This window comes from Salmo salar, chromosome 11 (assembly GCF_965601325.2).
Source record: "Salmo salar chromosome 11, fSalSal1, whole genome shotgun sequence".
Classification (NCBI taxonomy): Eukaryota; Metazoa; Chordata; class Actinopteri; order Salmoniformes; family Salmonidae; genus Salmo; species Salmo salar.
Genome location: NC_138301.1, coordinates 17139929 through 17160395, shown reverse-complemented (window position 1 = coordinate 17160395; position 20467 = coordinate 17139929). Strand labels below are relative to the sequence as shown.

The following is a 20467-nucleotide window of genomic DNA, read 5'->3' as shown; positions in this document are numbered from 1 at the left end:
ATAATAAGCCAGCCGCTAAGTGTCCTCGCCCATACAGTGCTTTTTCTAATAGCTATCTTCTGGCATTCTGATCATGTGGATACTGAATAGGGAGAAATGCACAGCCTGAGCTAAGCACAGTGAAAACCACAAATTACCATGGTATTTGACTCTCATACTAAATACTTCATTTTCATTTTCAAACAGACAATGGAGAGCTATTATGGATGAACAATGTTTGTTTGGAACACAGTATTATTTCCTAGTGATATTTACTATACGTACTAGTACCACAGTATAGAGTAATGTCATTGTAGCTTTGGAGAGAGATTTGACAAGCAGTGTAGACAGACCTATAGGTCAAACAAGAGGCAGATCTGTCACTTCTGGCCTTCAACTATGTTCTATCACTTCCCTGTCTGGCCTAATATGATCAAACCCTAACACACAAACAGGATGTTATTAGTTCTGACTCAGTCACTTTATTTGACACTTGGGAACAAAGTGCTAGCTTGGCTGAGATGCTCCTGTGTACTTAGAGAGGTAATACATGGAGATTGGTACTTCAGTATAAACATGCATAGTAACTCTTTTCAAAGAGGAGACATTTTGTTTATTTTCCTTTGCATTATATCTTGTTTGAGGTGTTGACACAGCTGATTTCTCCTCATCTTTTTGGGATATGTTCCTGTTCCATGCCTTGCTAGTCACACAAACCCAATCCAGATACCGGGAGTCACAGGAGACCCATGTCCTCATTCAGCGTAGCCTATTTCATTATTCAGTTCTCTTTGCAGTGTTGCATCACCTTGTGCATCAAATCTACCAAACAAACCGGCATCAATGGTAAGTTCAATAGCTCACTCCGGGGAAAGGAATAGAGAGAAGAGGATGCCAAATGAATGATTCTTGATCTTCACTTAGAATTTTAAGGAGAGAGAGAAAAATAGACTGAGATCTAGGCATTGAATATGTACTGTACATGTCATTGACAAGTCACATCAAAAGCATAATGTGAAATAAAAAGTATAGATTGGAATTCAAGTTTTGAAAATCCCAATGGTATGTTTTGTGGAGTTTCTGGTAGAATGTTATTGCTGTTTTGTTGCTGTGCGAAATCATGCTGTTGCTTTGTGAAGAAAGATTAGTGTGCATAGCGTATACATTTATATTAAATCGTACAGTCATAAAGCAAAGAATAAAAATACCATTCATGAGTCATGGGCTATATTGAATATAATGACTTCTAAGTGTTTCTAAATGATACATACGTGTATTTCCTGTAATATATATATACATTTTTTGTATTTTACCCCCTTTTTCTCCCCAATTTCCTGATATCCATCACTGCCCAACGGGCCCGGGAGAGGCGAAGGTCGAGTCATGCATCCTCCGAAACAGGACCCACCAAACCGCGCTCCTTAATTAACATCCACCAGCTTAACCCGGAAGCCAGCCTCACCAATGTGTCGGAGGAAACACCGTTCAACTGACGACCGGAGTCGCTAGAGCGCGATGAGCCACGTAAAGCCAAACCCAGCCAAACCCTCCCCAAATCCGGGACGACACTGTGCCAATTGTGCGCCGCCTTATTGGACTCCCGGTTGTGACACAGCCTGGACACGAACCCAGGTCTGTAGTGACACCTCAAGCACTGAAATGCAGTGCCTTAGACCGCTGCACCATTTGGGAGGCCCCCGTATTGCCTGTATTTTATTGGATTGAGAATCATTGAAAAATGTACAGGTGAAACTGTACACAAACGTATCTTGTAATTAAAGCTCTGCCTTTTCCTACCAAGGAAATTAGGAAAACCAATGCAGGAAATATTGGTCTGTGAAAGAAATGAACACATGCATATGGGCCGTGGCAACACACTATAAATCACATCTTTCTAAACAAAAAATACAACTACATATTATTGTTCCATTTTCATTGGTTTTGGGCGATTCTAAAACACAGACAGCACATTTGTGTTGCAGCTGTGATGTATACATCTGACTTGCAGATGTGAGAAGAAATATTACTTGTGTGTGTTTTCCCTGGCGACTAACATTTGCATATTGACATGGTAAATCATGTCAGGGTAATAATACCTTGACGGAAGCTGTTAATAAGGTGTTCATACAGAGTTGAACCTCCCTGAACACAACAGCCCTGCCTGGTTACCTGGAGCCAGACTGGGATCAGGCTGGGGTCAGGAGCTCCACTGCCAAGGTTACACACCCCGCCTTCACTCAGGAATCCACAAATGAACTGAATCCTCGTTCCACACTCATTAATCATGGCTTTGGGCAATGACAAGAAAAATTCAGGAAGAGGAACATGTGATTGAAAGCACTGTGAATGAAACCAATACTTTGGGGTATAAGTATTAAAATATCTATGGGGATATGAACCTATTCTGTTTTTTTACAGAAAAAAATGGTTCTGGTCTTACAGGCTCTGGTTTGAAATGGGTAGTTAACTGTGAACTACACTGATACGCCAAAGTGGTGACATACATGCTATGCATGTAACTGACTTGTAACATATCATTTTCCAATCTAGGCTGTGTATTGGAGGGACGTTTGGAGGCAGACAGCAGCAGTATTACTTCATATTAATGTCTAGACCGAGGATGATGGAGAGCCGTGATGGCCATTGCCTTATGTGACATCTGACGTAACTCACCCTATCTGACTTCCTTAGCACATAATACAGTTTTATAGTGTCCATCCTGACATCTCTTTAATGGTCTATGATCATGATGACTAACAGGGTTGGATCTCTCCTCTTTCATACCCATGCTTCATTTTAAAGGGACTTTTATTTAGTTATCAATGTCTTATAATCAATCAGTGGCATGAAATGAAAGCATTGGAACACTGTAATCCAATGAAGATGTAGCGGCATATAGATCACCATGCCGACAGAAGGCTTTTCAGTTTATATAATCTCCAGAGATCATGATCTGAACGAACTGGCAAAGCCAAGTCGACAGACCATGCAATTAATATGACTAAGAGCTATGCGTGGATTAGAAGACAAATGCGGTTGCCATTCTCAATTTCCTGTTCTATTATGAGCCTATAAGTTTCCACTTGTGTTTTACATTGTCTGTGTATCAGCTAAGCTCCCATGACGTGTTATTCATTACACAGAGGAATACCAGTACAGAGTAGGAGAATATTTCAGCTTGAAGAGGTTCAGAGGATCAAGTTAAATGAACAACATAACATAATAGGAATCATTTCCATAGAACGAGGCTATAGAGTACACATCAAAGAAGAAATGGTGTAACATATACATAACTGTCTATTCACACACATGCACGCGCACACACACACACTCTCTCTCTCACTTCCACCCACCTTGAGGTGTTGGCGTATGGTGTCGCAGTCGCTCAGTGGGTTCAGTTTGAGCGTCTCTCCTAGGTTGTTGCAGCTGGAGCTCTGGTGCTGCAGTTCACAGCACACACACACACCGTCGCTGTCAAACTTTATCTGGGGGAGAGAAAGGACACGGCTATGTAAAGGGGTTATTGGATATCAATGACAACTCACGGTACTCTTTCCCACACTTGATAATGTTACAACACACCCTAGCCCTGTGTCTCCTCTTCCTCCCTTTGCATAAAGCAGAATCTTAATGCTTCTCTATGATGGAGATCAGACTTGCACCTCTGTCTCTGCCTGCTCTGATAGTTTCCCTGCCAGAATGCAGGTGCTATCTAAAACCTAAAATGGTTGTTCGGCTGTCCTCATAGGAGAACCCTTTGAATAACCCTTTTTGGTTCCTGGTAGAACCCTTTTGGGTTCCATGTAGTACCATTTCCACAGAGGGTTCTCCCTGGAACCAAAAAGGGTTCTCCTATGCGGCCAGGCGAAGAACCCTTTTTCTAAGAGTGTAGGTCTCTAACATGACAACGGAGGAATCTACAGTGCAGGAGGATTACTTAACACAGTGAGTTGTAAGGCAGAGTTAACAGGGGGAGGATCTTGAGGTGCTGCTACAACTACTAACTATGTGACCCAGATTGTAAGGAGGCGGGACGTGAACCTACCCATCATGGGTTAATTGCATGGGGGAGTGAAGTCCATTAATATTTCAGTCATAGCGGGGTGTGTATGGTCTCCAAGGAGCCGTGTACAGTAGTAAAGGGAACTGGGGAGAGGCATTTAGTCTTGTATGGTAATCACTCAGTCAGCAGTAATGATGTGCTGCTGGTGAAAATGACAGATCTCTGGACCATTGTTGTAGTCTGGCTCTATACTCAACACACTATGAGGAACGCAAGGTCTACAGGGCAAATCTCTCTCTCTCTCTCTCTCTCTCTCTCTCTCTCTCTCTCTCTCTCTCTCCACACTGTGAAGATCCTTGGAGGAAGTAGGCTCATGTGTGTTGATGGATGATGTGGCGTACAGGATGACTAGATGGACACACAGGGGGTCTTGCAGTATGTCAGTGCCATATGAACGAACAATTAGATCAGAATATCTCAGTCAGCAAAGTAGCACAGCCATTGCAGTGTTGTTTTCATTTTGCTAATCGATTCATGCATTGCTTTTATTTAATGGTGCAGTGTATGACAAGCTCTCTATATCTGCAGATTTCTACGTTTTGGATGTGAAACGGCGCGTGAAACAGCGATTTGAACGTCTGATGTCACTAGACACAACCCGGAGTGGTAATCTACCAGCCTTAGTCACATGAGCACTCCACATAGGACCCATCATGCATTTCACCAGCCCATCCAAGACAGGCTTGATGAGACAAGTGGTTTTTCATTAGCCCAGAGAAGCACCACCACCAACGGAGCAAGCCTTTCAGTTCACACACACAAACACCTCCTGCTCTGCTCGCTGCTTTCCATTCCAGAAATCGATTTCTACTCAGAAAGAAACTGCATAAAAGTGGTTGATCCTTGCCAAAAATGCGGGATGCCTTCTAAACTAGTTATGCCTTCTGAACAGATTATGCACCTCACCTAAGCCCAAAGCATGCCCAGGGAATGCTACCGTTTTTTCCTCGCCATACCTTGGAACTCTATCAGGTAGACCAGCAGTCCAGATGGGGATTTTAGTGTACATCATGTGCAGGGCACTAGTGATGCCTGTCACATCCTCCCCCCTCCCCCCTCCCCCCTCCATCACGTTCAGATTCAGAAAACCTCAAAGTCCTCAATGATGCAATTCATTTTGCAGCAATCACAATACGTACAGGTTACATCCCATATTTAAAAACAATAACATCAGAATAGCAAAGGATATTTACAATGAAGTCGGACGGATAGACAGGTTCCCTGAGAAAGAAGTCTGGTTCTCCTCCGCTCTGCAGATCATTCCTCTTCACAGAACCTCCCTTCTACGGACCCCAACACATTACATCACAACTCGTGTCACCCGTCCCTAGTGTTGATGACGGGCGTAAAACATATTGACAAACGTCTTGAGATGTAATGCCACGCCAAGCTACATTGGGCACAGGTAACACATGATTCAAGGAGAGGGCTTAGGCAGTGTATCACAGGGAGGGGAGTTGTGCCATGCTTAACCTGATGGCACACTCTCTATTACGTCACTCCAGGAAGAATACCATTTACAAAGATAACTTTCATGTTGAGACTTTTAATGTATACATTATTTTGATTTATTCACTATGCAAGATGGAGGCAGTTGAATATGACATTGGCTGTTGATGGTGATGAAATAGCCCAGTTGGTTGGACTGTACAGGGAAATTACAGCTAACTGGAGAAAGGTCACCTCAGGAGCCTGGATGGAATAATAGATAGTCCTTACTTATTCACGCTCTCTTACTACTGCATAAGGAATGGAAATGAATTCAATAAAGCCTAGCAGTGTTTATGTATCCACTGCAAAGCCTGCAAACAATGCCAGAATGTTTAATTGATTAGACCAACTAAATTAGAATTCCCATGTGATTAATGTGGCTAGAATAGAAGATCCTCAGTGTAATTACCAACAGCAGTCATGTGAGGAGAACCATCCTCAGTTTAACTACTATGATGATTCGCTTTCCTCTTATCCTTTCTGCTTGACAGATTTATGTTATTTGCAATGTTCTAAAACACTAAGAATAAAACATTTGTTTTTTTGCAAAGAATCAATATAATTAGAGCCTAGTTTTCTTTGCTTCCTCTGCTATTGGGTCTCTCTGTGTTACTAGGTCTGTCTGTGTTACTAGGTCTGTCTGTGTTACTGGGTCTCTCTGTGTTACTAGGTCTCTCTGTGTTACTAGGTCTCTCTGTGTTACTAGGTCTGGTCTGTGTTACTAGGTCTGTCTGTGTTACTGGGTCTCTCTGTGTTACTAGGTCTCTCTGTGTTACTAGGTCTCTCTGTGTTACTAGGTCTCTCTGTGTTACTAGGTCTGTCTGTGTTACTAGGCCTGTCTGTGTTACTGGGTCTCTCTGTGTTACTAGGTCTCTCTGTGTTACTAGGTCTGTCTGTGTTACTAGGTCTGTCTGTGTTACTAGGTCTGTCTGTGCTATTGGGTCTCTCTGTGTTACTAGGTCTGTCTGTGTTACTAGGTCTCTCTGTGTTACTAGGTCTCTCTGTGTTACTAGGTCTGTCTGTGTTACTGGGTCTGTCTGTGCTACTGGGTCTCTCTGTGTTACTAGGTCTGTCTGTGTTACTAGGTCTCTCTGTGCTACTGGGTCTCTCTGTGTTACTGGGTCTCTCTATGCTACTGGGTATGTCTGTGCTACTGGGTCTGTCTGTGCTACTGGGTCTCTCTGTGTTACTGGGTCTGTCTGTGTTACTGGGTCTCTCTGTGCTACTGGGTCTGTCTGTGCTACTGGGTCTCTCTATGCTACTGGGTCTGTCTGTGTTACTGGGTCTCTCTGTGTTACTGGGTCTCTCTGTGCTACTGGGTCTGTCTGTGTTACTGGGTCTGTCTGTGCTACTGGGTCTCTCTGTACTACTGGGTCTGTCTGTGTTACTGAGTCTGTCTGTGTTACTGAGTCTGTCTGTGCTACTGGGTCTCGTCTGTGCTACTGGGTCTCTCTGTGCTACTGGGTCTGTCTGTGCTACTGGGTCTCTGTGCTACTGGGTCTGTCTGTGTTACTAGGTCTATCTGTGCTATTGGGTCTGTCTGTCTGTGTTACTGGGTCTGTCTGTGTTACTGGGTCTGTCTGTGCTATTGGGTCTGTCTGTGTTACTGGGTCTGTCTGTGCTACTGGGTCTCTCTGTGTTACTGGGTCTGTCTGTGCTACTGGGTCTCTCTGTGCTACTGGGTCTGTCTGTGCTACTGGGTCTCTCTGTGTTACTAGGTTTGTCTGTGCTACTGGGTCTCTCTATGCTACTGGGTCTCTCTGTGTTACTAGGTCTGTCTGTGCTTGGTGCTGGGGCAGACTGAAGCCGGTGAGAGAGATGGTACAATGGGCCGTATTCTGGATAAGGGAATGCAGGATATCCTGTGGAGCCGCCGCTGACTGCAGTGCTGATACAACCCCACACAACACAGTGGTCACAGAACAGAATAGGCAGGCTAGGGGCTTGAGCTGTTGTTCTGCTATAAATAATCCCTTCATAGCCATCCATTCAGCACACACAATACACAGTATACAAGCACACTGCGCTACTGTATTTTTGCTTCCATTTTTAATCCCCCAAAAGCTATTCATTATTTATAGCTTATTAAACACTAATTAAATGAGTCCAGAATGTATGGATTTCAGTCTTTTCTTTTACAGAGAAAGCCCTTTTAGAGGACTTTGAGAACTGTGATTTTCTATGGCCCTAACAGCATAGTTGATCTAGGAACTTTACTCTTGCCATGAGTCTGTAGATTCATGTAATCTATGCTAGTATGAGGTACTCCTTCCCCAGCCTGATCCTGACACATACATTCTGCCACGCCGTCTGAAACCTGCCGCAGACAGCAGACAAATTGAAAGCGCTCTCTCTCCCCAGACGCCGGATTATTATGTTTTTCTTAATAATTAAACTATGAGCTCCAGTGGGTAATCAGACAGACAGACGGCACTGAGCCCTACTATTAAGAAGGACGTAGGAGTGGCTGGCGTTTATATGTATTTTTACTGTGAGCTGGGTGGGTGGGGCGGTGCTCTGCACACTGATTCAACTGGTGTGTGAGACTGACAGATCCCAGACAGGCTAGGGCCTTTCAACACCAGGTGCCACACCTCCTTCATATGAACAGGGGCCCCGCCACATCCACCGGCCCCTGTTAAGATGGAGGAGATAGGGAACCAGTACTGGCCCCTGTAGATAGGAGAGAGAGGGCACATGCAGGGGGGACAGAGGGGGTAGAGGGGCAGGGCACTGGTCTCTCACCAGCTGACAGTCCTCCAGAGAGTTGACCAACTGAGCGTTCTGGCAGGACAGGATGGAGCCAGCCAGGTTGAGCATCACACACACCGCCGACAGCAGCATGAAGAAGGTGATCTGTGGAGAGACGGAGTAGAGATGTTGAGATTTATAGAGCAACAGTAGACCAACACAATACAGCTATAACATGGGTTATTCCACTAGGGAATGTACAGAGATTCGCCAGTTGATTTAATGTTCATGTTGTCTTGTAGGCAGTAATGCGTTTTTTTATGCATGGCTACAGTGAGAGGGAAGGCTTCACCAATCAATACTGACTGATTGACTGATTACATTGAGTCATCAGGGGGAGGAAAAGGCGGCAGATGATCACAGAAATCAATAACCCTTTTTCTCAAACTAATTAAGTCCATCTAAGATAAACTGAATCTAACCCATGGCTAACCCATCTGCTCAGAGGTTAAGAGCACAAACACCACACATACATATTGACATTTGACAGACCAACTCTTTACATTGCTACCAGTAACACTGTCCCTTATAGTTACAGGACTGTCCTTGATACCCATATATATTTTCTCACAATGCCTTTCGTATCTAGTGTCACCTGAAGACCTAAAGCCCTGATGATGGATGGTCAGGTAGAGGAACCAATCTCCTCCTAATTCCTCAGCCCAACTCCAATCAACACTACTGCTTCCCAACAGCCTGATATATCTGTTCTGTGGCAATTTCCCCCCCTCTCTGCACTGTCACCAGAGTAGCTACCTCCATGTTCCCCCTCTAGTCTCCCATTAAAAACAATTCTCTTTATTTCATAGCTGACAGTCCCAGGAAATACATCCTGTGAGGAGAAATAGAGTGAACATTTGGGCTCCTTTAAATCACAGATCAAGTGTAATAGAATGAGTTTAAAGCTGTCAGAGGCCTTCGCCAGTAGATTACAAGGTAGAGCAGGGTCCTGTATATCAGGCCTGGCCTTCCTCCACACATAGCCTGTTTGATTTACAGCCCTGGTCCTGGTCCTGGTGCTGCACCCGATGGAACATTAACCCAGACTGGAGGGCCAGGAGGGAGGGGAGGGACACAGGGGACACCAGCCCAGCCTGGGGGTGGGAGGTGGGTGGGAGGGAGGGAGGGGGGGGACAAGACACATTTACTGAAAAAGAGGTTGACAAACAGACACAAGTACAGATGGAGAGGAGGAGAGGGAGCGAGGGAACGAAGGAGGGACAGAGGGAGAGATAGGGTAAACAGATGGAGAGATACGTTTAAGTGCTTTTCACCATGCCAGGAAATTGTAGGATTGAAAGGTTGATCGGTACGGTTCGATGGAGGTAGACCACTATATCAGAGGAGAAACACACTACCCCAGGCATTAATCCCTGGCTGTGGGCCCATGGAGGAAATCCCCGGGGTACAATAACACACAGAATGACACTGGCATGACACTGACAGTAGCTGGTTGTCAGTAGAAATATAACTACATCCAATTAACTCCATGTCTTTTCAATAAGAACCATGACGTAATAGCCAATAAGGGGTTGAGACGGCTAGAGAGATGGTGGTTTCAGTTGGACTTTAAGACTCAGGTCTTTAAGACTCAATTCAGCTGCTACAAATCTATTCATTTAAACTAAAACATGAGGAGGGATGGAGAAAACAGTATGAAAGGAAGAGTTAGATCAGAAGATCAGAGAAAGAAAATGTATTGAATATTTGTGTGTCCATGGGGCGGTTTCACAGACACAGATTAAGCCAAATCACGGAAAAGTATTTTCAATGGAGAATGTCCATTGAGGTGTTTTTGGTCCAGGACTAGGCTTAATTTGTGTCCCGGAAACTGCCCCTGTACGTATACATGTACTCTCTGCCCCTGTACGTATACGTGTACTCTCTGCCCCTGTATGTATACGTGTACTCTCTGCCCCTGTACGTATACATGTACTCTCTGCCCCTGTACGTATACGTGTACTTTCTGCCCCTGTATGTATACGTGTACTCTCTGCCCCTGTACGTATACGTGTACTCTCTGCCCCTGTACATATACGTGTACTCTCTGCCCCTGTACATATACGTATACTCTCTGCCCCTGTACATATACGTATACTCTCTGCCCCTGTACGTATACGTATACTCTCTGCCCCTGTACGTATACGTGTACTCTCTGCCCCTGTACATATACGTGTACTCTCTGCCCCTGTACGTATACATGTACTCTCTGCCCCTGTACATATACGTGTACTCTCTGCCCCTGTACGTATACATGTACTCTCTGCCCCTGTACGTATACGTGTACTCTCTGCCCCTGTACGTATACGTGTACTCTCTGCCCCTGTACATATACGTGTACTCTCTGCCCCTGTACGTATACATGTACTCTCTGCCCCTGTACATATACGTGTACTCTCTGCCCCTGTACGTATACGTGTACTCTCTGCCCCTGTACGTATACGTGTACTCTCTGCCCCTGTACATATACGTGTACTCTCTGCCCCTGTACATATACGTATACTCTCTGCCCCTGTACGTATACATGTACTCTCTGCCCCTGTACGTATACGTGTACTCTCATGCGCTTCTCATTTCTAGCTTGAAACGTGCATGAGTGTGCTTAAACACGGATCATAAAGTGCACCTGTATTTCCATGTTGATATGTTAATTAACCTTGAATTGTCACATCACTGAATGTGTGTGTGTGTGTGTTACTAAACTAAACTGCCATATGGTAAGAAAAGACAGACTGCTTTAGATGTTCACCTTCAGAGAGACTGTAACGGTCAACATCTTCAGAGTACAACACTCCTTCCCATGCTTCAAATGTCTCATCACTGACGTTAAAGGAAAGAGGCAGCAAACTGAGAACGGACAGTTTTATTACTTTGTGTAAAAACATATTATTAGCCTGACTGAGAATAGAACGAGGCTATGACAATGATCATTTTGTAAGGCAGAGATTGAGCAGAGAGACCGTTCCTCCAACATCAGTCGTAAAACGCCTATTAACGGGCACCTCTTGAGTGTTCGCCTCATCGCCAGCTGAACACAGCCAATCAAATGAACTGCTCAATCTCACCAGGTTTTCTGCTGCTCTCTCTGTGGCAATTCTCACTGGGGGGAAAATGCCCCATAGTGTGAGGGACATTTCCATAAAACAATCATATATTTACACAATCATACTAAATATGTCGTCACAATGTGTGTTTACTGTTTAGATTGTGGTGGAACTCACAAATTCCCTTTCAGTATTAAAATCAGACTCACCAAGGATGCTCAGACAAGACATCAGATAAAATCTGAGACGAGCAAAACCAGCATTCTATTCTATTCTATGATATTCAATTTGTTTTAATTCGTTTCTGTCACGCCCTGACCTTAGAGAGCCTTTTTTATTCTCTATTTGGTTAGGTCAGGTGTGACTTGGGTGGGCATATCTATGTTTCTAGTTCTTTGTTGGCCTAGTATGGTTCCCAATCAGAGGCAGCTGTTTATCGTTGTCTCTGATTGGGGATCATACTTAGGCAGCCCTTTTTCCCCACCTGTGATTGTGGGATCTTGTTTGTGTGTAGTTGCTTTCTGCACTGCATATAACTTTACGTTTGTGTTTTGTATTTTGTTGTTTTTCCCGGTGTCATTGTTAAATAAAGAAAATGTACGCCTACCACGCTGCACCTTGGTCCAGTTCTTCAGACGAGGACCAAGAACAATTTCTGTTCATTTATTTCCCATCTTTGTTTCCATTATCTTCCTTTTTATTGCTTTCCATTAATTTTATTCAGCACCGATGAGAAGGCAGGCAGGTAAGTGTCTGCAGTAAATCTCATTAATAGCCGAGTTTATCGTCTGTGCCTTATAGCTAACCTGACTGAATGGCTGTTCTTTTAGAGGATGCCATATTCACCACACATACCTGTCTCCTGGGCTAATGAAAATGTGTGGCTCCACACTGGCTCTGGGTTCTAATTTGGGATCACATTTCACTGTTTAACACACTCATTAATTACCGTCCGCCACCATGCCCCCAGCATGACACACAGACTGATTGACAGACACTGCTAAGGCATGCCATCAGAGTTAGGGTCAATTACATTTTTATTCAGTCAATTCAGGAAGTACACTGAAATTCCAATTCAGTTTACTTCCTGGACCCCAACTCTGCATGCCACTGAGGGACTGAGGAGATTTACACCGCGTGTCACAGTCACCACTTAACACTCGCCAGGACGCCAATATATCACCACCATTTTGTTTTCTGATATCAGTGGACAGGGGATGGAAAACACACAAGGCCCAGGCATGGACTTTTTCCATCAGGACGCTAATCATTCATACATAGTCATTTCCCTGATGTGTAGTATGGTACTGTACGAGGACCCATGCGTAGTATGGTATGACCACCCACAGGGACGTGTGCAGTTGAAATACTGTATGACAGGAAGTTTGAGTCAGACTAGTCACAGAGGCAGAATGAGGGAACGATGAGAGGACTGTCTGCAAGCTGCAGAGTCATGCAACGGACTGCAGGTCTAACCAACTTTAACCATGAAACAATAACTAAATAAAACACATCAAATAATCTGTATAATAAAACCATGAAACAATAACTAAATAAAACACATCAAATAATCTGTATAATAAAACCATGAAACAATAACTAAATAAAACACATCAAATAATCTGTATAATACTTAATGAGTAGTTTAGTACAAAGATGCAGTATGCCTACACTTCCATAATGAACTAATAGACAGCTAGTGTGTAGAGGGTTGAGGAGAGCAGTCAGACAGTACAACTGGGATGTTTTTGAAGAGATTTTGAAAACTGAATGGTGCTTAGAGAGAACAGCTTCGACTTCACTGGCTAGGAAATCCATGTTGCTGGTAAAGCTGCACGTAGAATGGCTCTAATTTGGACAAAGATCGTTAGTATTTTTCCACTTTACAACTCTCCTCATCCGTCAATGTCACAAACCGAAAAACAAAACCATAAATGTAGTTTATAATCTGTTAATCTGCAGGGTAATGAGTCTAGATTGCTGTTGTTGTCATCCCCTGAATGGCGTTGAAAGCCATGCGGCTCCATGCAACCACCTGTCACCCTATAGCAGTGTCCAGCTCAGTCAAATGTAGCATGATAATTACAGTGTTGATGGAGCATTAGCATTCCATAGGTGACACATCTGTCTCTGACCCCAGTAACACTGTAGCCCACCAGGCCCGTCTGTCTCTGACCCCAGTAACACTGCAGACCACCAGGCCCATCTGTCTCTGTCCCCAGTAACACTGCAGACCACCAGGCCTGTCTGTCTCTGTCCCCACTGCACTGCAGACCGACAAGCTCATTAGCCACAACGGCACACAGACAGGGTCCTATGAAGTCCTCAAAAATGAGTGTTGACGCAACAACAAAAAGTAGCTTTGTCATAACAGCTAGCTATGTTGCTAGACAGCCATACAGGCACAGGGGCACTACTGCTACCAACTATATAATGCAGAACATTACCCTTGAAAGATATCATCTTGGAAAATGAGAAATATGCATGTAGTAGAGGCAGAGAGGATGCTCTAGTCTACCCAAAGGCAGCTGCTTGTGTTCCTCTGTGTGTATGAGTGTAGAGCCAGGTGTAGACCCAGGCTATTGGACAGGCAGAGAGGCCCAGTCTAAACAGAGTCCTGCTCCCCAACAGACGGCCTGAGATGTCCTTCGCCCTGACCCTTGACCTGAGGCAGGGGGTTTATGGGAAGGTAAATAAACCAGAAAAGGCACACATTGTAAAAACAATGGCCTCTAACTGGGGGTTAACCTCTAGAATAACAACCTGTTGACAAGTGCCCATGCCAAGGCCTGTTAGGGTGGGACTCCTGGGGACTGGAAGCCTGGGGACTGGAGAGATGAGCTGGGGGTACTGGGGGAATTTTGTCGGAGCCGGATGGAGCCGTTAGACCGAGGTGGAGGTATAGGAGCACAACTCTCTGAGTCCTCTGCTCTGCAGCACAAATTAGTATTTAGTCTGCAGCACCGCTACGACAAGACATCATTTATTTTCAATTATCTCAGCCCAGAGAGAGATTGGAGGAATGTTGTTGTGTTCTTCCTCTTTCTCTAACAAGCCTTGTGATTGTGTTTGCTGCCAACACATCCATTCTGTGTGTCTCTGCAGGGCTGCTAAACTCTATCCAGCAGTGCTTTCACCTCTCAGCCAGACACACTTTGATTTCCCAACTCACTCTGTACATAACTAACTTCACACTCGACTTTTCTTCTTTACGATTGTCTGTTTGGAGAACAACTAACATAGTGGAGTATAGTGGGTTTGTATTACAATAACCCCAGAGGGTAAGAAAAGCAACATTCGCAGCATGCACTATAGAGTCTTTAATCAGGCAAAGAAAACATTGTGTATTTTTCATATTTTCTTTCCACCGTTTCTGCGCTATCACCCCTGTTGACTTGATAAATAGTGGAGACTGAGGGTTAAGGATGGATTTATTGCAGTCCGGTTAGCAGGAAGCCCAGGGCGATAGCAGCTGGTTACAATATCACAGGGCAAAACAGGGAGGGGGTAACCCTTTCCGTCCTGCCTCCCCTCCCAGCCCTCCACCCATCCCTTGGCTGTAAGATATGCATGCCCACAGCCATATTGAGTTACCCCGGGTGGCCGTGCACCACAGCGCATGTTTGTACTCTATCACCATGAATATGATCAGACAAACAAACCCTGGTGGTGTTGTTACAAACCCTCAACAGGCAGGCAGGCAGGCTGAGCAGGGAGTACTGACTGACTGGGAGTCAATCTAGGGGCGGCAGTGTAGCTTAGTGGTTAGAGCGTTGGACTAGTAACTGAAAGGTTGCAAGTTCAAATCCCCGAGCTGACAAGGTACAAATCTATCGTTCTGCCCCTGAACAAGGCAGTTAACTCACTGTTCCTAGGCCGTCATTGAAAATAAGAATTTGTTCTTAACTGACTTGCCTAGTTAAATAAAGGTACAAAAAAATCAAATCTGAACCAGGCATAATGGATTCCACAGACCCTCATCCCTCAGGGGCAAATGTTTAAGCCATGTGAATAGATCACTTACACACTCCTTCATTACCTGGAGAGGCTGAGGATGCCGATGAGGGTCCCAGTAACTGAGATGTATTGTAGTCGACTGGGAGTGAAAACACTTTCTCTGTCATGAGATGGCGACAGCGTCCATCATGGAGACACCGTGAATTCAGAGTGACCAGTCTGCATATCTGCTAGGGCTGATAAGAAGTCTCAGGCAGGACAGTATGTGGAGAAATACATCACCTTCTATAAGATCAGACCTCATTGAGCTATAATGGCACCAGACCGGGCTGCACATTTCACCCCTCTCATATGTTCCCCTGTGCCCTGCTACCACATGTTCTGGAGGGGTGAACCAGAGGTCACAGCAGAATAGAGGTCAATTGCGGCATTAATCAACGCTTGTTCTATCAATCCATATCCACAAATGTCCAATGAATCTTGGAATAGAATATAATGGAACAGAGCTAACTGGAAAACATTAGAGAGATAATGAAAGTAGGGCCAGAGAGGAGCAGCCCAGGTAATGAGTCCACAGACAGACATACAGCAGTGGAGACAGGGTAGAAGAGTAGTGTGGTATCTGCTATGTTGACTGTCCAGGGTAACTGGCCCATAGGAGGAGCACATCGTCCGAGCCACTCTAAACTCCACTGACTGAAGCGGAATGAGGGCCACAATACAGCCCAGGGGGGTCACCATGTGATTAGCCTCCACTTTTCAACATTTAATCAGTTCCTGACCTCAGCTAAAACAAGGAGGCCCAGCCCAGGCCACCGCTGAGGACGACGTAATGAGTTTGGGCTGTAATGGCTTCGTCTCCCTGCAGGTACAAACCTCCGGTGACAGGGGAGGGAGAGAGAGAGAGAGAGAGAGAGAGAGAGAGAGAGAGAGAGTGGGGGCGAGAGAGTGAGAGAGAGAGACTGCAAGAAACTCAAGAGGAGAGTCAGAAGTCACGTCCTTGCGAGACATAGGGTGTGATCCCAATGCACCAGTGAAAAGGGTTGACTATTTCAAATTGCTGCTTCAGTACAGAGAAAGACAGCGAGAGGCCTATTGGTGCTACTACTTGTGTTTGTGTTCATACCATCTCCTCCAGTCAGAGACATCTCTGGTTCAGTCTGAAGGGCACAGTCAGACGATGTTGGGGGACAGATCGGCTTCCCTCTTTGGAGAGCAAAAAACTGGCGGGTAACAATAGCAGGATAATACTCTATGACGGTCGCCCGAGATTTGCTATGGCAGCACGGATCATCACAGTCTCGCCAATAAACCATCAGATAAGGAGGCTAATTCATATTCTAATGAATATGGATCCACAGTCCCTGCTCTGGAGGGCTCTAGGAGAGGACATCATTCATCAGCCTTATCTATCTCAGAGAGAGAGAGAGCTGGAGAAACACTCCTCCATACATTATCCTGCACCAAATTCCCTCGTCTCTTGTTCTCTCTCTCGTCCCTGTGCTTTTGATGCACCGAGTGTGTACTGTATGTGATAGAAAGAGAGGGGGAGATAGAGAGACAGTAGAGGAGGGTGGGGGGTTGGGAGACTGGGAGAGAGATGTTTGAGTAACTGGGAGGAGAGAGAGCGAGAGAGAGAGAGAGGGAGAGAGAGAGGGTTTTCTGATTGTTTATTTCACTTGTTTATTATCTATTCAACTTCCTTTGGCAATGTAAACATGTTTCCCATGCCAATAAAGCCCTTTGAATTGAATTGAGAGAGATATAGAGTGTGGAAGAGATGTCCTTGAGTCTTTCTGAGAGAAGCAACAGGATATTCTGTCCTAAACTCACTCAGCTGTATAGCCTAGTTCTTATTCCCACCCTGCCTCCTCATCTTCATCATCATCTCTAAGGTAAATTACCAAGTCTCTCTTCTCTCTCTCTTTCTCTCAGAGCTCTGCAACAACAGCGAGAGCCACATTGTTTACACAGGCCTTTGTTTTTCGAGGTCAGCTGTAGCATATTCTACTGGGAGAAGAGTTCATTAGTAATATCCAGTCAAGGGTGAGCGAGAGAGAGAGAGAGAGAGAGAGAGAGAGAGAGAGAGAGAGAGAGAGAGAGAGAGAGAGAGGGAGGGATGGATGGATGGAGAGAGAGGGGGGGGGGGGCCCTGTGATGGCAGTTTGGTTGAGGGCCAGGGATAGCAGGCAGGCGAAACAGAAACTGCAGTCCTTTCAAATGTCTTAGCTGAGTTACCTCACTCTCCTGCCTGGGACTCTGACTCAGCAAACAAACAGAGCTGGAATCTGTGTGCAAAGCTGTTTGTCAGTGTCCCTAGAGCAAGAGCCTGTTCCCCTGGTGTCACCTACTCAAACCTGTGACTGATAATGTAGCCTTGCTGGAGGTGGTACATTCTTAAAAATAATGGTTCTTCAGATCGATGCCATAGGGCACGTGTCAAACTCATTCCAGTGCCGAGTGTCTGCTGGTTTGGTTTTTGCTCCTCCCTTGTACTTGATTGTTGAATTAAGGGCACTGATTAGTAAGGAACTCCCCTCAACTGGTTGTCTAGGTCTTAATTGAAAGGAAAAACCAAAAACCAGCAGACACTATGCCCTCTTTGGAATGAGTTTGACACCCCTACCATAGGGGAAGCATTTAGGTTATCTGAAGAACCTTAAATGGGATGGTTCCTTGAAGAACCATACAAATTCCAGGTAGAATCCCCCCCAGAAATGTTTCAACCCTGGAACAACCATTTCAGTAATGGATGCAATAAGTCCAAGTAACAGATTGAAATAGTTTAGAAAAATGTACGTTATTTAATAAGCCGGGCTAGACAATCTGGACCCTTTCTTTCAAAAATTATCTGCCGAAATTGTTGCAACCCCTATTACTAGCCTGTTCAAGCTCTCTTTCGTGTCGTCTGAGATTCCCAAAGATTGGAAAGCAGCTGCGGTCATCCCCCTCTTCAAAGGGGGGGACACTCTTGACCCAAACTGCTACAGACCTATATCTATCCTACCCTGCCTTTCTAAGGTCTTCGAAAGCCAAGTTAACAAACCATTTCGAATCCCACCGTACCTTCTCCACTATGCAATCTGGTTTCAGAGCTGGTCATGGGTGCACCTCAGCCACGCTCAAGGTCCTAAACGATATCTTAACCACCATTGATAAGAAACAATATTGTGCAACCGTATTCGTTGACCTGGCCAAGGCTTTCGATCCTGTCAATCACCACATCCTCATCAGCAGACTCAACAGCCTCGGTTTCTCAAATGATTGCTTCGCCTGGTTCACCAACTACTTTTCCGATAGAGTTCAGTGTGTCAAATCTGAGGGTCTGTTGTCTGGGCCTCTGGTAGTCTACAGAGGGCCACAGGGTTCAATTCTTGGGCCGACTCTTTTCTCTGTATACATCAATGATGTCGCTCTTGCTGCTGGTGAGTCTCTGATCCACCTCTACGCAGACGACACCATTCTGTATACTTCTGGCCCTTCTTTGGACACTGTGTTAACTACCCTCCAGACGAGCTTCAATGCCATACAACTCTCCTTCCGTAGCCTCCAACTACTCCTAAATACAAGTAAAACTAAATGCATGCTCTTCAACCGATCGCTGCCTACACCTGCCCGCCCGCCCAGCATCACTACTCTGGACGGTTCTGACTTAGAATATGTGGACAACTACAAATACCTAGGTGTCTGGTTAGACTGTAAACTCTCCTTCCAGACTCACATTAAACATATCCAATCCAAAGTTAAATCTAGAATTGGCTTCCTGTTTTGCAACAAAGCATCTTTCACTCATGCTGCCAAACATACCCTCGTAAAACTGACCATCCTACCGATCCTCGACTTCGGTGATGTCATTTACAAAATAGCCTCCAACACCCTACTCAACAAATTGGATGCAGTCTATCACAGTGCCATCCGTTTTGTCACCAAAGCCCCATATACTACTCACCACTGTGACCTGTACGCTCTAGTTGGCTGGCCCTCGCTTCATACTCATCGCCAAACCCACTGGTTCCAGGTCATCTACAAGACCCTGCTAGGTAAAGTCCCGACTTATCTCAGCTCGGTGGTCACCATAGCAGCACCCACCCGTAGCACGCGCTCCAGCAGGTGTATTTCACTGGTCACCCCCAGGGCCAATTCCTCCTTTGGCCGCCTCTCCTTCCAGTTCTCTGCTGGCAATGACTGGAACGAAGTACAAAAATCTCTGAAACTGGAAACACTTATCTCCCTCACCAGCTTTAAGCACCAGCTGTCAGAGCAGCTCACAGATCACTGCACCTGTACATAGCCCATCTATAAATAGCCCAAACAATTACCTCATCCCCTACTGTATTTATTTATTTATTTTGCTCCCTTGCACCCCAGTATTTCTACTTTGCACATTCACCCACTGCAAATCTACAATTCCAGTGTTTTTTAATTTCTATATTGTATTTACTTCGCCACCGTGGCCTTTTTTGCCTTTACCTCCCTTATCTCACCTCATTTGCTCACATTGTATATAGACTTGTTTTTGTACTGTATTATTGACTGTATGTTTGTTTTACTCCATGTGTAACTCTGTGTTGTTGTATGTGTCGAACTGCTTTGCTTTATCTTGGCCAGGTTGCAGTTGTAAATGAGAACTTGTTCTCAACTTGCCTACCTGGTTAAACAAAGGTAAAATAAAATAAATAAATATTTGAGTAGCATAAGATTAATTAATCAATTAATTAATCAACGTACATGCAAAAACATAGATATTGAAACAAACCTGCAAAAGAGAATGCTGGGAAATATGATAATGATGGGCGTGGTTTTGGTTCATCTCTGGTTATTAACACAAACACTGAGATAATTTTACACCAATGAGTGTTTATTTAACTCTTTACAAGTGTTAATTTAACTCCTGAATTAACACTAAATATCTTACACTGAAAAATCAACACTAGATAACACTGGCCAATTTTCTGTGTGCTATGAAAGGGACACATCTGCAGGCTTCCATACATTTCAAGAACCTTTTAGAATTATGAAGAACCGTAGATGCCATTTAGAACCTTCTTTTTTTCAGTGTAGGCAAACTGTAAGGGATTTTGACTGCTCCCCTCTGCTACGAGGCTGCAGAGTAACTGTTGGGTGAAGCAGATCACACACACACACACACACACACACACACACACACACACACACACACAGA

At 44.7% G+C, this 20467-nt stretch overlaps 1 protein-coding gene across 1 annotated transcript in view; it reads right to left on the bottom strand.

Moving 5' to 3' along the window:
* LOC106562150 (protein ENTREP2) overlaps positions 1-20467 on the bottom strand; it is a 188550-nt gene that overhangs the window by 17439 nt on the left and 150644 nt on the right. The window contains exons 3-4 of the mRNA XM_014126809.3: positions 8279-8389; positions 3333-3464 (exon numbers count right to left, since the gene is read on the bottom strand). Coding sequence (XP_013982284.2) covers positions 3333-3464; positions 8279-8389 — 243 coding nt within the window. The remainder of the gene's footprint in view (positions 1-3332; positions 3465-8278; positions 8390-20467) is intronic.